This window comes from Centruroides sculpturatus, unplaced genomic scaffold, assembly GCF_000671375.1.
Source record: "Centruroides sculpturatus isolate CEXI.00-Female unplaced genomic scaffold, Cexi_2.0 scaffold839, whole genome shotgun sequence".
Lineage (NCBI taxonomy): Eukaryota > Metazoa > Arthropoda > Arachnida > Scorpiones > Buthidae > Centruroides > Centruroides sculpturatus.
This window is the reverse complement of record NW_019384978.1, coordinates 278205-294942: the sequence shown is the minus strand read 5'-3', so window position 1 is coordinate 294942 and position 16738 is coordinate 278205. Positions and strand designations below refer to the sequence as shown.

General features: G+C 26.3%; 1 protein-coding gene and 1 long non-coding RNA gene across 3 annotated transcripts in view; one reads left to right on the top strand and one right to left on the bottom strand.

Annotated features, from left to right (window-relative positions):
- Nucleotides 1–16738, bottom strand: part of LOC111632718 — a 120486-nt gene that overhangs the window by 91651 nt on the left and 12097 nt on the right. The window contains exons 2-3 of the mRNA XM_023377225.1: nucleotides 13313–13357; nucleotides 1444–1562 (exon numbers count right to left, since the gene is read on the bottom strand). Coding sequence (XP_023232993.1) covers nucleotides 1444–1562; nucleotides 13313–13357 — 164 coding nt within the window. The remainder of the gene's footprint in view (nucleotides 1–1443; nucleotides 1563–13312; nucleotides 13358–16738) is intronic.
- LOC111632720 lies at nucleotides 3418–15669 on the top strand. Of its 2 annotated transcripts, XR_002757911.1 has the most exons (4): nucleotides 3418–3857; nucleotides 14322–14380; nucleotides 15427–15531; nucleotides 15616–15669. It is a non-coding gene; the product is annotated as an uncharacterized LOC111632720 (long non-coding RNA). The 2 variants fall into 2 exon arrangements; XR_002757910.1 differs by lacking the exon at nucleotides 15616–15669 and having other exon boundaries at nucleotides 15427–15600.

Sequence of the window (16738 nt, the reverse complement as noted above, 5' to 3'; positions counted from 1 at the left end):
TGCAATTCCACAAAACGGTGCTAGTTTACAATAAAACAACCTTTTCTCCTTCATATCATGTTTTTCTAAAGATTTAATCTTTTTGCAATTGATTTGGGATCACGAATTATCTTTAACTGTAATTTTCCCAAGTGAGACTCTCATTAGGTTAAAAATGCATGAAGTACTTTAAATTTTAAAGTTGATTTTAACGGTTCAAATAAATGCCGCCTGCTTTTTAAATTCTTAAAGATGTGGACGTTTTAAAAACAAACAAGTAAAAGTTATATTACTAAACAGAAATAAAGTTTTGTTTATATGGTCCCATTTAAGAAACTATCCGAATAGACCTATATCATTCGTAGTTACCATGGTAACCTATATATCTAAAAATAGCACCAGTGGATGATGACGTATTAGTGACGATAGGCATAATTCGTATAGTATCGCCGATCTTCTGTTAAATAAGATAATTCAAATATTTATTAACTAGATTAGATATAAAAATGGTGTTAATGTCCATTTCGTCAGTGTAGTACATAAAATATTCTAGAAAAATGATCTAAATTCAACAACGTTAATGCATTTGTTCTGTCTGTTTGTCTAACCGGAACAAAATAAATAAAAAAGAAATAAAATAAAATAAGATAAAAGTTTTTGACTTGATATTTAAATATCAAGTTGTCTTTTCCAATGAAAATAAACGAAAACTACACGCATTAGTCTAAAATAGAAATTTACACAAAATAACTTTAAACAATATGATAAAAATTATATAATACGTTAGTTAATATTTATTATTTTTAGTATATTTCAGTTTTAATTATTAATATTCAATTTTAATAATAATTTTTCATATTTAATATATTATTTTCTGTTTATAAAAATTATCACAAATTTATATATATAGGCCTATATAAATTATTAATGGAATTTCATTTCTATACTAAAAGAATTATATATTCTTTACACACGTTTATTAATTTCTCATTATTTATTGCAAGGAAAGATCTTAAATATTAATTAATATTTCACAAAAGAAATTCCAGCTTTCCATAAAATCAATATTCAAAGGTTCGTTGTCTTAATATACCATCTAAAAGTCTTGAAAATTATTTCCTTATTCAAAAATAATCTATTCATTTTTGATCACTTAAATTTGAAAATACTCTTATTCTCACTTTTGAAAAGATCAGTTTAACATATTATTTAAATGCATACCTTCTCCTAATTCAAATAGTTTTGAATTCTCTGTTTAAGTAATTTACAATTTGCTGTAATTTCTAAATTTCTAGATAGAATCTAATCTAAATGTAATCGAAATCAAACTTTATTGCAGTGATGCTGTAAACATCGTAATTGTTTCGAAACTCTTAAAATAGAAATCCTCCGACTTTCATATTTTGAAGGTCGTTATTGGGAGTTATTATAACAAATGAATTATTTTATATTAAATAAACTTACCCCTCTGTGGTCACGATGTATAAGAGCTGTATGGTGGTCTAAGGAACCGTCAAAAGACCTGTGGAATCCAGAAGCGCGCCTCCGATCAGGATCGACGGAATGACGACGGAGTAAGGCACCTAATGAATGCAAAAATATATTAATATTTATAGAATTTATTTTAATTCGATATCCTGTTACAAGATAACGAACACAAACTTTAATTGGATGATATTTAAATAGAAAATTATTTCCATATACAGATACAAGTATGTAATCATTATTTGGATCTATTCTTTCTCAGTTTTGTCTAGTTTATAATACACAGAGAAGCGCTTTTAATGGACACAAAACACGAAATGCGTGTGATGAAGTATTAATATCGTATCCAAGTCACGCTAATCGATAATTATCGAAATGTTTCGTTATCTGATAAAATATTCTCATTTTCTTTGGTAATAAATTAAAATCGAAATTTTCATTTCGTAGAAAACTTTTTGAATTATATCTGGATGATATATTTATAAATGTTACATAAATTGAAATATTATTCTCTTAAAAACCTTTATAATGATTTCTTATACTAGGAATATAAGTTATATTTTTAGTATAAGAAATAAAGTGTAAAACTGTTCTTTGAAAAACTTTTTGATATATATGTAATAGAAAAATGAATATGAATTATTAATAATCGATAGAATTCATTCATAAAAACATTCAATTCGTCAAAAGTTGATAATAATGGAGTCTGTTTTGTTACTATGCCAACCGAAACAAACGATTTTTCTTTTTCCTCTCAACTTTTTTTTCTCACAGGATAATTTTTCTTCCTCAAATCATATTACAATTATTAATTATATAAAAATTTTAAGCATAATAATAAAATATCTTTTAAGCGATTATTTATTGAGTTAAATAAATCACAGGAAAAAATTATAATTGAGTATAACTGATCGATAATCAATTAAAATCTCTTGACTTAAAGTAAAAACATTTTAAACAATTATTTTGCAATAATTTTATATAATGATTTTTATAATTTGATCAAAATTATTTTAAAGAAATCAATTTATATACAACTTTCAAATTTATCAAGTAACCAATCACAGAACAATTCAAAAAACTTACCTTTTGTTAACTGAATAAGTGTTTTTAAGTATTATGTTTTAAATTTCATTACATATAAATTAAATTTTTGTAATCTGGTTTAATTCTCCTTTAAAATATTCTCTAAGAATTCGATTATATTTTCGAAAATTGTCATTAAACTATATTAAATATATATGAAATGAATGAAGTAAGACTTTAATTGTTATCTTTACTGATGAATTAAAAGAAAAAAAAATCAATGATAACATCCCCATTAATTTTTGATAAATTACAACTAAATACATTCTCGCATCTTATAAAATTGTTTTAAAATTTCAAGCACAAGATATTATTACATGAAAACTTTTAATATTTAATATAACTATATTTTATTTCTGCACAGAGTTGAAATCTTAAACTACGTGACTATAAACACGCTCGTTTAATGCAAGTTTGCATGCAAAGAGATCTTAACACGAATAGAAATAAAACGTTTGTGATCACGTTTGAAGATTTAAAATATAATAATTTATTATTATTATTATTATTCAGTAACTTTTAAAGCGCATCATATTTATTACTTATATAATTTTTGTCTTTTTTTCTAATAAAAAAAAAAGTAATAAAATGACAGTAATTAAAGTTCAGTATGTGACTGACCTGGTTTTCCGGCGAATACCAACCGTTTGTTCTGCCACCATCCCTTTTTCGGTGTTACCATGTTTCGGTGTTTTAATTTTTTTTTTTCTTATTTCGCTTTCTAAAATTCTTATAATGATATATACGCGCCTAGTTAATTTTTGGAAATTTTCTTTTTCTTTTTTTTTTTTTTAGTGGGCCACAATTTGCGACTGTGATATTAATAGCCTTGACCGTATCTCCCACTCCAATGGTGTCGCTAGTGGTTGTCGTCCATCCAATGTCTTGAGTGTGGCGCCCCTGGCGAACAATTAGTTAAACTAATATTCGATTTTACTTCTCAAAAATAACTTTTTAAAATTTAAAAACAAAAAAAAAATATTGCAATTTCTAATTTTACAACGTTTAAGATGTATTAAATCGTTATTTGTCTATATTTATTTATTATAAAGATAATACATTTGAAAGTAACCATCCATCCGAAACAAAATGAGACTATTTAAAATTAATTAATAACGAATAATTAAATTACTCGAATGTATGTAAATATAATTATTATGAAATTAAATTGTAATTTTAAAATATTTTAATTATTAAAAATAATTGTTTTGTAACATAAACAATGTCATTGTAATAAGATGTTACGAACCAGAAACATGCTTCACATTATAACAAATAAGTTTTGTAGTAAAGAAAATATCACAGGGGTAAGTTTTATTTTTAAAAGTGCTTCAAAATCGATATTCGATTACCGAAACACTAACTCTCTTATAAAGGCTAAAAGGTGTTAGTAAATCAAGCTAATGTCTTTTTTTTTTTTTAAACTTATACTGCCCTTTAATACTTAAAATACATTTGTTATTATTTCAATGTGTGTGAAACTGGACATTTTTTTAGATTTAATTTTAAAAAATGTACTTTAGTTCTTAGAAATATCTTTAACGCTTACGAGTTTAGCTTATAATCAAGATTATAGCTTGTTTTCTTTTTTAAACGTTTTATCGTTTAATACTAGCGAGGTTGCGGCCGACGTTTACAACGCGAAAACGTGTACGTCGGACGTTCATCACCGCCTTCCTGTGAGCCTAGAAGTTTAACAATGACGTTTGGAACGTCGAGCATGATTGTACTGACGTTCCAAACGCCATTGTTAAACTTCTAGGCTCACAGGAAGGCGGCGATGAACGTCCGACGTACACGTTTTCGCGTTGTAAACGTCGGCCGCAACTTCTCTACTATAATCGATTCAAACATTCAATACAAATTATGTTATAAGATACTTAATACATTTGTATTAGTTATAGAAATCGACAATAACGCCAATGCATTTTTATAAAATAATTTTAGAATCCGGGTTCGAATCCTATCTGAGCTGTCGAGATTTTTCATGTGTAGTTAGGGTGCTTCATCCACACCGATCAATTTCATTGAAAATAAATACATTTGTAATAGTCGAATAATGCCACTAGTTAAATTCTACAATTGTTAGTTATTTTTGTAGAAAATAAAAACAAATAACCGAAAAATTTGCGACTTATAAAATAATCTGACATTGTGTTATTTAAGCCAAAACTGACTTTTATACCTCATTACTTTGTATGCATATCTATTAAATTTCGTGTAACAGCTGTTTTCACTTATGATATATTAAAAAATAACTCGTATATTTAAAAAAAAAAATAAAAGCTATTTTATTTATTTTTTTATTACTCGCTATTTTAAACACGTCATTTGTTATAATGAACTTACATCCGCTTTGATGAACGAGTGCAAAATCAAAATGACAAGATGAGTGAAAGTTGTCGAAAAATAAAAACCCAGTAACTTAACTAGGTAAAAATTAAGATTTATTGTTATCTTATAATGCTGTAATCCCTAAATAAGTTTATATTATCTTCTACGATATAATTTGTGATTTTACTTGAATACTCATTAGCTGTTTTATTATTTCTTTAAATAATAGAAATAAAGATATATTAAAATGTAAAATTTATTATAGGAAATATATTTTTAAAAAAAGTAAACTAAATTAGTTGTTTTCGTATTAACTCTATACTTAATAGAAATTCAATATTTAAATACATTTGTATGGGAAAAAAAATCTTAAATGTACAAATTATTAATAATAAAATGCTGTATTTAAAATTCGTTTATAATCCGAATAAAGTAAAATATTTTGTCAAAGTTACTTTACTGTTAGATTTTTGAAGACTTTTTAATAAACGAAACATCTTTTAATACTTTTTTTTAATAGTTATGCACTATTATTTATATATTATAATTAATAAAAAAGATAATTCGTTATATATATAGGCCTATATATATTAATATTGTAGACACTATTCATTTTAATTTCTCAAATAAATCATATTTTATTCATATGTTTCGGTTGTAACGAGTCTATCATTCCTTGTCATATTGAAAAATTTCTAAAATTTGACATGAAAAACTGCATTCCTTTATTCGTCACGGTTTGTTTTTTATTATTCTAGGCGGCTATCCACCAGTTTCAACATTCCGTTCTTACGCCAAAATTTTCTCACACGTTAAGAACGGATACTCCCGGTATTCTAATAATAGTACAGAAAACTGTTATGTTTTTATTATATAACTGGTTATATTATTCGTTATATATAATATAAAAATCTATAAAGTTTTATAGGCTTAGTTAAATTCGACCTAGTTAAGATATTTAAAATAATAATAATAATAATACTGGATTAAAATACTGTTCTGGAGAGATTAGGATAATATCATGTTTATATCTATAATTACAATACTGTAATTGTGTTATATGGAGGTTTTAATCATTTTATCAGTCACGAATTTCACTATTAACGATTACTATGCCAAAAAATTTTGTATATCATACCGTATTAAATATAAATATTTGATACTAGGTTTCAGCATCCGTTTTAAAAGTCACACACGGGAAATGAATTCAGAAAACTATAACATAATAATAATAATAATAATTCATAATAAAATATCGTGTTGGCAATAAAAGAATAATCAGTCAGGGAACAATCGTCCTCATCTAGATACGTTCCTGATTTGATAATATTTATAAAGCTTTAACTGAATGTCCTAATAATAAGAGGCTGATTTTCTCTGTTAATTTGAATGTAAATCAAGTTTATGAAGTAATATAATTATTTATAAAATTAGATAATACTCGTCACAGCCGCTATTTCATTATAGATAAATTATATAATTACGTTCATTTTTAATAGAATTTAAATTAATGGAGTCTAAAAATGAATATATTGAAAAATGTTTAATTAAACAATATTAAAGAAAGAGTTATTTTTAAAATGAATGCGTAAATCATCGTCCGTTAATTAAAAATCTAGAATTTTTTCATGCGTTACATGGATCACTTGTTCAATTAACAAATGTAACTATTTTTAAGATTCGCTAGTGTCAGGTGATCATTGTACTAAGAAAAGAAACAAGAAAATGTTTTACTTGTTAAGTAAAATATTTTTCTTTTTAAAAAAATACGCCGTAATAGATTACTTTAATAAGAACTTATTAAGCAAAGAAGCAGTCTGAGTAAAAGATAAATTTTAAAAGCAATATAAATTGAAATAAATTATAATTATATTGGAAATAACATGCTAAGTATCAATAATAATTTTAAAAAATTTATTTTTTTTGTAAAATAATACTTTTTATCGGAACAGATTATGAAAAAAAAATCGGAACATAAGCGATATTATTATTATTTAAAAAAAAGGTTTTTATGAAATAATTGTTTATTGTGACATATTCACAATGCCGGGCTGCTAATTTTAATCATAATTTTAATTTATTTAATTTAAAATATATGTTCTCCATCTCAAATTTGTAGGATCTTGTCCCTCCATGTACAGTACATCATACTTTTCCTGTTAACTCTTTCCCTCATCTCCACGGGAAAAATTTTGCAAAGTCCCTTCTTTGTGTATATTCTCATGACGTGCTCTAAATGTGTATTAAATTTCAATTTTCAACTCCTAACCGTTTGGGCTCTGCACTTATTATTATTATTATTATTATCATTATCAATCCATCTAGATTATTTTATGAGATTAGTTCATAAGTACAAACTATACAGTGATTCCCTATTTTCGACAACGAGCTCTTTCGTATCCCATAATCGCTTTTTGTAATCCATATTAGGATTTCTGTACAGTTCGAGCTATCGTTGTTAAGTGGCGTGTTATGTCAGTTGTGCTTTCGAAAGCAAAATCTCTATTAAAAAATTGTTATTGATTGTTTTCTGTTTAATCTATTACTTCATCTAACTAATATTTCATGCATCGTAGCACATTTAACGTAAAAAATAAAATAAAGAAACAAAACTTTTCTACTAAAAAGATATTTTATAATTTTTCCTTTAGTTTCTTGGGAAGGGAACTTCCTCTATATTAATACCATGCAATTATTGATATTTCGAAAGACGGAGTATACATGTACGCATAATAAAAAAAAAATCAGAAATAGAAAAACGCAAATATTCCTTACCAATATGAAATAGTAGTTTACTGAAATGACTTTTTTTCAGTAATCAACACCAAGTTAATCTTATATTTAACTGAATTCAATAGAGGCTATATTCTATTTTACTATTAACTTTAATAAGATTATGGAATTTATAGAATTTGTACGAAAATGATTTGTTTTCAAAAATAATTCCACACAAAAATGACGCTAAATGGTGCAACAGATAATAATTCAAATGCAATACCATAAATATATAATTAACATTAATAATTCATACTAAAATTTCGGTAGCTTAATCGAAAAGAATAAGGAATAAAAAGTGTTAAATATTGCTAACAAATCAACTTCTAGTATCAATTTTTATAGTACTTACTATCTAACATTTATATTTCCAAATGTAGGTATGAAATAATTTTATATAACAAATGTAATAATTCGGTATGTAAAATAAGAAAAATCCATTAAAAAGCAAATAAGCGAAATGTTTGTTGAAACAACAAATGGAAACGGCCTAAAAATAAATCATAGAGAAAACAGCAAAGAACTAATCATAAAACACAATGAACAAAACTGAAAGTAAATCAAAGCGTAAATGATATTCATTGAACGATAAATGACTCACCCAGGTCAGGTGAATTAATAATAAATAAATACGAGACAAGAATAAAAATAATTTATTAAAACTGTATACAAAAAAGAAATGGAAATGACGTATGAACGAAAATTAATAAATTAGTGTAGTGATTCAAAACAAAAGAAAAAAATATTCGTTTACTTAATGTCATTGCCAAATAAGCAAACATGACTAAGTCCCGTGACTAACTTAGCGTTAAAGAGAACTAAATAATAAATATTTTATCAGTATAAAAAGAAATAATTCTGATAATAGCTTGACGAATGTTTGATTGCTTAATAAATTCACACAATGTTCCAAAATGAAGCCAAATACAGACATATGAATCAAGGGTACTCGAACGTTTCGTTTCATTTAATAAGATACTGCACCGCAACACATGGGCGATCTGCCAAGAAGGGAGTGCCTTCCGGGAGGACATTCTATGGAAAACTGGCCAAATTTAGGTGTTAGATACATAAAGAAAACCCGGAAAACTTCATTTAGCCGGCCGATAGGTAAGACGCGAACTCGCGTCCAACTACCAGTGTTCAGTGATTTTATTCACTCGGCTACTGGTGGCCATACTTCGAACGAACCGAATTCTGATATCCAAGCAAAAAATATATATATATATATATAAAATCGACGAATTTTTATATATTAAAAATTAATATTGACTTGACTTCAAATTTAATATTAATTTTTATAAAAATAAATCTAAATAAAAACTTTGTCTGCAAGGAATGTAACTTTAAAAAATGGTGTCAGTTAAATAATTAAATAACATACTATATTGTTTCAAATATGATCATTAATTTGCTCATCAACCTTAAAATAAATATCGAAGATTGCAAAAATTCTTTATTGAAGGTCGTCGCAAGCGTGCTCGAACGACGTTCCATTATTCCAATTATTCCATTTAATGAATTATGCATATTTTTATTTATAATCCTACAAATTAATTTTGTATGAATTTTCCGTCTACCACGATCTCAATAAATTGCATCTATACATATTATATATCATTTTTTCTCAATTTGCAAATGAACAAGTTCACATTTTTTTTTGTTTTTCATTTTTTCTATTTCGTCCTTGAGCACTAAGACTGCTTATAGCTTCATGGTGTCCAGACAAATTTGAATTAGGGAGCCCCATGTACAATGTTGACTTCAGATATTTTTCTTCGGAGAATGTTTTGGGGAAATATTTTCTTATGAAAGATTAGTTTGGAGTCCCCTGTCGGTAAGAGCCCCAGGCATTTGCCCATAGGTTACTGCACTAAGTGGATTTTTCTTTCATACCCATCGGCCAGGTCCGCAATGGGACGACTGGATGTTGCGACCCTGGAGTTTTCTGCCCGGATTCGATCCCGGGTCCCCCAAAACACTAGGTTGACGCCTTATCCGCTCGGCCATCCGGCCGCCCACAAGCTCACATTATTATCTTTATTAAAACTTTAAAATATACATTTATACTAAAAGTGACAATTATCAATTCTTGTTAAAATATATTCCTACTTATATATATTCTTTTTATTATATTATGATGTAAATCTCAGTCTCGTTGGTGTTTAATTCATTATATGACTTCTATTGTTGTTTTAAATCTTTTCTTTGAACTTTATTGTTCAATTATTTATTAGATAAAATTATAAATATTAATATATTACTTTATACCAATGGTTTTTGGCACATGTAAAAAAAGATTTTGGGAGTTTAACAAAGTCTTCACTGAAACTCATTATCAGAACACAACATAAATGCTGACCATAATACTTTAGGATAATCTCTAACCTTTCACTTAACTAGTAAAGTTTTCTAACATAATTTTTATTTCCTTATTAATGAAATATTTAAATTATTCTTTATAATTCTAGATTAAAAGTATCATTATTTCAATATTTAATTCAAGTAAGATTTAAAATGTAAAAATTAATTATTTATAATAAGTATTTTACATTTTACTCTATTATGTATTAAGTTAAAATTTAACTTTAATTTATTTAGGAATTTTTAAAATTCATTTATGAAAAATTTGCTTATTTAGTTACAAATGTATAACATAAGTAAATTGAAGAAAACACCATAAAGTAAATGATAATATAATTTTATTCCGTAATTACCTAAATGATTAACTTATATATTAACATTAATAACAAATAAGCTTATGTTAAGTTTTTTTATGAATAAATATTTAAGCATATAAATTATCTATTGAAATTAGTTACCCATATAACCACTAGATGGCGATACGATTAAAATATTTAAATTAATTATTATTTTTTTGTGTTGTAATTTCGTGTTTCGTGCAACAAACTACGTCACAATTTAAAATTTTATCGGCAACGTCTAAAAATTTAAAACCAATTAGAAATAATTTATAATTTTATAACTTGAGTATAAAATATTAAATATTTTAATAACTCTAATGAATGCATATACTGTAATTATATTATTATGTATGAAAATTTGTTTTTTTTTATTAATAATTATTTGTTATTTGTAAATTAACAGAATAATAAAAAAAAAATCATTTTCCTTTTGTTATAGTGAGTGCTATTATAAACAATTAATAAACATTTTTAAATCAAATAAAATACAACTACATTATTTAACTTGAAAAATGTTTTGGTTAATATGCAATTATCCAATAAACAGAATAAAAAAAAAATATGCCATTAAAACCTCTACGTCGAGTAAATTTATTTAAGACGATGATAAGTGAAATTTTTCTAATAAAGAAATACGCAATCTTACAACTCAATGCAATGTTTGTATTTTCCATAAGAGTTATTTCAAACTGTAGAATATTATATAGAAAATATTAATATATTACTTTAATTATATACAAGTACAGTACATAGTTATACAGTAATTTTATGGATAAATACATTTATTTATTCAAACTTTTGGCAAATATTATTTAAGTTATAAAAGTTTGCAATGCTTAGGTGTGACTCAAAAATGACCTCTGAGCCAAGGTCGCAGCAGGTGTATAATTTATGAGTTCTTAAATAAATAAATAAATAAATAAAAACTGTTTTAAAATATTTATTTGTTTTGCCGGAATATTTAATTTTAAATAATAAATTTTATTACTTTTCTTTAAGTTTGAAAGAATTTTATATTTACATATTTTGCATTAAAAAAAAAATTTTTTTGGCTCAAATAAATTAAAATTTAAGTAAATTAACGTAATTTAAAAGCCATTTTATGTATGAAATTATATTTATTTTAAGAGGATTATTGGAATTTTATAAAATTTATCACACAATTCGCATATAATCGATATTCATTTTATTAAATCCCTTCGCGTTTTCATTTTAAATAAATGAATTGTTTCTTAATGTTTCTAGCATTTTAATGCACCAAAGAGTTAGCTATTCTTATTTATTTAACCAAACTTTAAATGTGTGAATAAAAAAAAAAAAAACTTCGCTAGCACATTACACCAGTTTTTGAACTTGGCTATTGGATAATTTCGTTTAATGAGTTATCTAGCAGTGTCAAGGTTTCATCTTACAGGGAAAAAAAGAATCACACATTGGTCCAAAGGTTTCTATCAAAATAGCAAAAATGTAATCATGGACTACATTGGTTTTCTTTGAAATAATTTCAATTTGACAGTTTGATTATATATATTTATCGAGTAAACGAAACAATTAGACAAACGTAAAATATTTTTGATAGATCCGTGGGTGTTCGTTTGTAAGAAACTCAAGTAATTTGATTAATTTTAATGAAGATGAACTTCTAAAAAACTCAATTTTGTATTAAATATTAACAAACTTTTACTTCTCCCAATTTTTTAATACATATTTAATTTTTCTAAACTTCTTTTTCATCCAAAACGATTCAAAACAGATTAAAACAAGTGATTTTAAAAAAGCGAGTTTCTCTTCTATAGAATATAACTTGAGAAAATTCCCTCTACAGAAGTTACGCGTTGGGAATCATTACGCCGTCAATTACATATTAATTATCCTTGTTAATTATCAATTACGCAAATGTAGACATCATTCTTATTTACGTAAAAGATTTTTGTTAAATTTAATCGCCATAATACGCTGACAGATGCAAGAATTTTAAAACAATTTCCGGCACATGTTTACCCCTATACAAGATACTATCAAACCTTTAATTTAAAATGGCTTTTAAATATCTTACACTAGAAAATAAAATTATGTACTAATGTTTATTAACGTAAAACTTCTCGGTAATTTTAAATTGTTGATTCGTTTGTATCGAATTAATATATAACCTACCAATAAACGTAAAGATTCTGATTGTTTAATTTCTTACATAGAGCGCAAACTATAAGTTATAATTCACGTACATCTTGACATTGGCACAAATAGGCAACTTCTAATTACACACGAGTTTATAATTGGAACAACACAAGCATATATCCGGCTAGTGCGTGAGGAGGGAGCATCGAGATAAAGTACTCACCGTCGCTCGATTCTGGTATATTAGCAGTATGACGTCTCCTCAGCTGTAACTTAGGAAGATACATTTTTCCCTGCAACTTGGCCAGAGCAAGTCGTGGAGACCTAGGCGAACCCATGGGGCTTCTTTGATTCGGCGAATGTTGGTTCATCACGTCTTTACTATTCGAGCGCAGTGCCATATTTAATCCTATCATCGTGTCGCTCCTACCGTAAAGCCAGGAACGACTTTTGCTAACCTTCACTTAAACAGACCGATTGACTACAAACTCGAGTAACTCCCCCGCTAGGAAAAGCAGTCTTCAGGCTTTGTGCCAGTGTGCAGACGTCACATGACAAGAAACAACTTTTCTTGATTGGAGATTGGTCGGTTTGGGATGGATGAACAGCGCTGCCTACTCCTCTCCTAAACATTTGTTTATGTTCAAACTTGTAAACTTTCCTACACATTAAAGGTACGAGGGATTTCGTTGTTATCAGCTCAGTTTTTAATCTGTAATCAGATCGGATATCTAAACTACATATTTAAATATAGCCTATATATTCCTTTCAATATTCATCTGGAAATGTTTGGCTTGCACCCAGTAGAAAATACGAGTTATGTACAGTACCATTTATAGAAACTAAACTATCCCGAGAGAACCGTATTTTTATTTCTTCGTTCTTAATCGAAAAAACAATTTTAAAAAGACAAAATCGTTAATAGTTAAATATAAAATAATAGGCACTATCGAATCGCAATACCCGCGCCTACGTCTATTTCCAAGACGTCATCTCTAAATAAAAACAATAGAGAGTAATAGAATTAATGGAAGTGTGACGTCAGAAAGCAAATTAAATTTTCTCGCTACGTCACACGTAAAAGTTCGTCATTATACAAAGTCCAATCGAATACGTATACCGCATACTAAAAATTAATACAGTAAGGGCTAATTACATATACCAATCAAACGAAGATAATAATTGGCTAAGCGTTTGTTACGTCACACAAATTATATAATTAATTTAAAAAATAAAGGATTGTACTTACTTGCTGGAACACCCGATGAACTACCCAATTTCTGTAAATAAAAAAAATAATAAAAATAAAATGGAATGTTATTTATCAATAATAATAATAATAATAAAAGTAAAAAAATTATAAACTTATTTACTATTTTCGATTAGATAAGTAAACCGAATTGTTTCCGTTGCCTAGCGACAATAAAAATCCGCAATTTTTGTTTTTTCTCTCCTTTATATATATATAAATACATTCCTTCTTTTGGCTTTCTTACTTATAACGTTGCAGAATTTACAGAAAATTTTATTTAACCTAACAGAATTTCTTTTTTTTTTTTAAATGAAAACTTTATTTTGCTTAGTTGAGATGTCACATGATAAGTTTCTAAGCAACCTATCCGGTGTATATCTCAAGGTTAAATATGGAATCCAAGGTCATTTCGTAGACATCAAAAAATCTGTTTAGAGGAATTTTGACAGGATAAAAATAAGAAAAAAATTTTATTGTTTTATTGTCTATATCAATAACACATAAAATAATACGGGTCGATTTACACACTATCTCTTATATGACTATATAGACATATATATATATATATTTTTTTCTTTTTTACCAAGGACATATGGCGGTCAGTTTAACGTGCAGGTGGAAATCATTAACGGTGGAATATAACACGGTAAGTTGTTTTCATAACTAATTTAATATTTAGGGTAAACTTTTAAATGAAGTCAGGGTATTAATATCCAGTCACGTGACAGTTGGGAAGGATTTGAATTTTTTATCTACCGTAATTAAATTTCCTTTGATCGATTTATAAATATATCGATGGATTAATAATTTAAATTATATCGATTCCGAGCAGATAAGGTCTTTCAGTGATATAAATCAATAATTGCTCTACCTTTTGCGAGATCCATTTAGCCAAAGGGAGAGTTTTGTTTCGATCGATTGCCACATGATAAAAAGCAATAAGTTAATGATAAGCTATATACAAAACAAACTCTCTGTTATAAATAATTAAAATTTCAGGTAAATAGAATATTTTTTTTCAAAAGCTATAATCAAAATCACTTCTTTAATAGATTTGAAATTTTCATTGTTGAAATTTGACAATCCATACTATCAGCTGGAGTGAGATAATTGTATAATGTGTTGGTTTCTATGAAAAACAAAATGTTCTGTCGAAACACTATTATTTAACCTTGAAAAACTTGAAGTAATTTTACCTTCTCATTTTCATAACTTGTTAATGAATACAATATAAAGTGAGATTCTTAATTTCATGGATAATAACTTACTCTTGTATTGCATCACTTATCCATTTGAATAAATCATTTAAGATTTATTTAAATAATAAAGTAATACAATGTCATAGAGCATATACAGGAGAGTGTTAAAATAAGTATACAGTTGTTATTATAGAAAAAAAACCCCGTACAGGGAGAAAATAGGAAGAAAAAACATTTATTTTTATGTAGAATTTAAATCACAAATAAGGAATACGAACTAATAAAAGATAATAAAAATAATAATAATGAGCAACAAACATTTGTATTTTTCAGATTCTCAACTTTTGCACTCTCCCGTATATATTTATTATATTAAAATATTAAAAAAAAAAAAACATAATATAGATAAAACAAAATAAAAGATTCTCTAGCTTATTCTTTAATCTCTTTCTATCAATTTTCTCTCTTTAAATCTAAATTTATTTTCTTGCAGAATTCGTTTCGTGGTATTAAGGAAATAGAAACAAAATGACATCATTTCTCACAATCATGTTATCAATATTGGATGTCAAAACAGCAAAATTTTTTTCTGAAGGAAGTAAGAGTATTTGCAATATATAAATTATTTCCACGTACGATGGGGTTAATATTTTGAAATTATTTTGAATTTTTTTAATTTTAGCGAAGAAAATAATCGGTATTTAATATGAAAAATAATCCAAATTTAATAATGCAGAAATTAAANTATATAAATATTTTTTATTAATTAAATAATGTAATTATATTACTTCAATTTAATATATAAAAAAAGAAAAACAATTTTAAATTTTATTTTATTAAAATATAAAATTTAATATCATTATCTAATAACAGATGGCGCAATAATGATAGTTACTAAAAAATGATCATAAATAACAATAGATGGCGACACTACTTCCACTGCCAAGTTTTATATAGTGGTATAAAAAAAATTTTTTTTTATTCTAAAATTATTTTATTTTTGTTTCTTTTGAGTTAATTATATTGCAAAATCCAAATGACATTAAATCGGTTACTTGATTGACGGTAAGATACATTTTATTATCAAGAGATTCGGATTCTATTTCGATCTGGATGTTCATTTCTCATGAGCAGATCGAATAGGGAAAAGCATCCCTATCCGATCTTCCATGCTGATCGATTCCACGTGGATCAAATCTACTTATAATGAGAGATATAAAACCCACCACCCTATAAAATTTCATTAACTTTGTCAATTTTTTTTTCAATGTTCTGCATTTTATAAGAAAATGAAATTATAAAAAGGGTAATTTTTTCTCGTTTATAAACGAAAGAATTTAGAGTTTGTCACTAACATTTTCAGAGAGTGAAATAAGTTAATTAATAGTCTATATATACCCTGTACTGTATTTATATTGAGAATGATATAAAAATAAATTTTTGATTATTTTTTTATATAGCGAAAATCATATAGATAGAGGTTAGTTTAAATATTGCTATATAAATAGATAGTTAAATATACGATTAGATCAAAGGATGTGCCTTTCAAATGAATTAAAATACGACGCTAGTATGACGTTTCGGGACGTTTTCAAAGAAAAAAGTAATAGAAATTACATGTCAGTTGACAATAGGAAAATCCTATATAGTAAAATCTCCCATCATAAAGAATGCCTATGTAGAAGAAATGAATTTCTCCTGAGTTTCTATTAGTAGTTCACATGGTGACTGTGCTGTCGTCCGTCATCTGTACTGGCATAGCAGGTTGATTAGATAGCCTGTAGTTAAGATCTCATCTTTTTTTT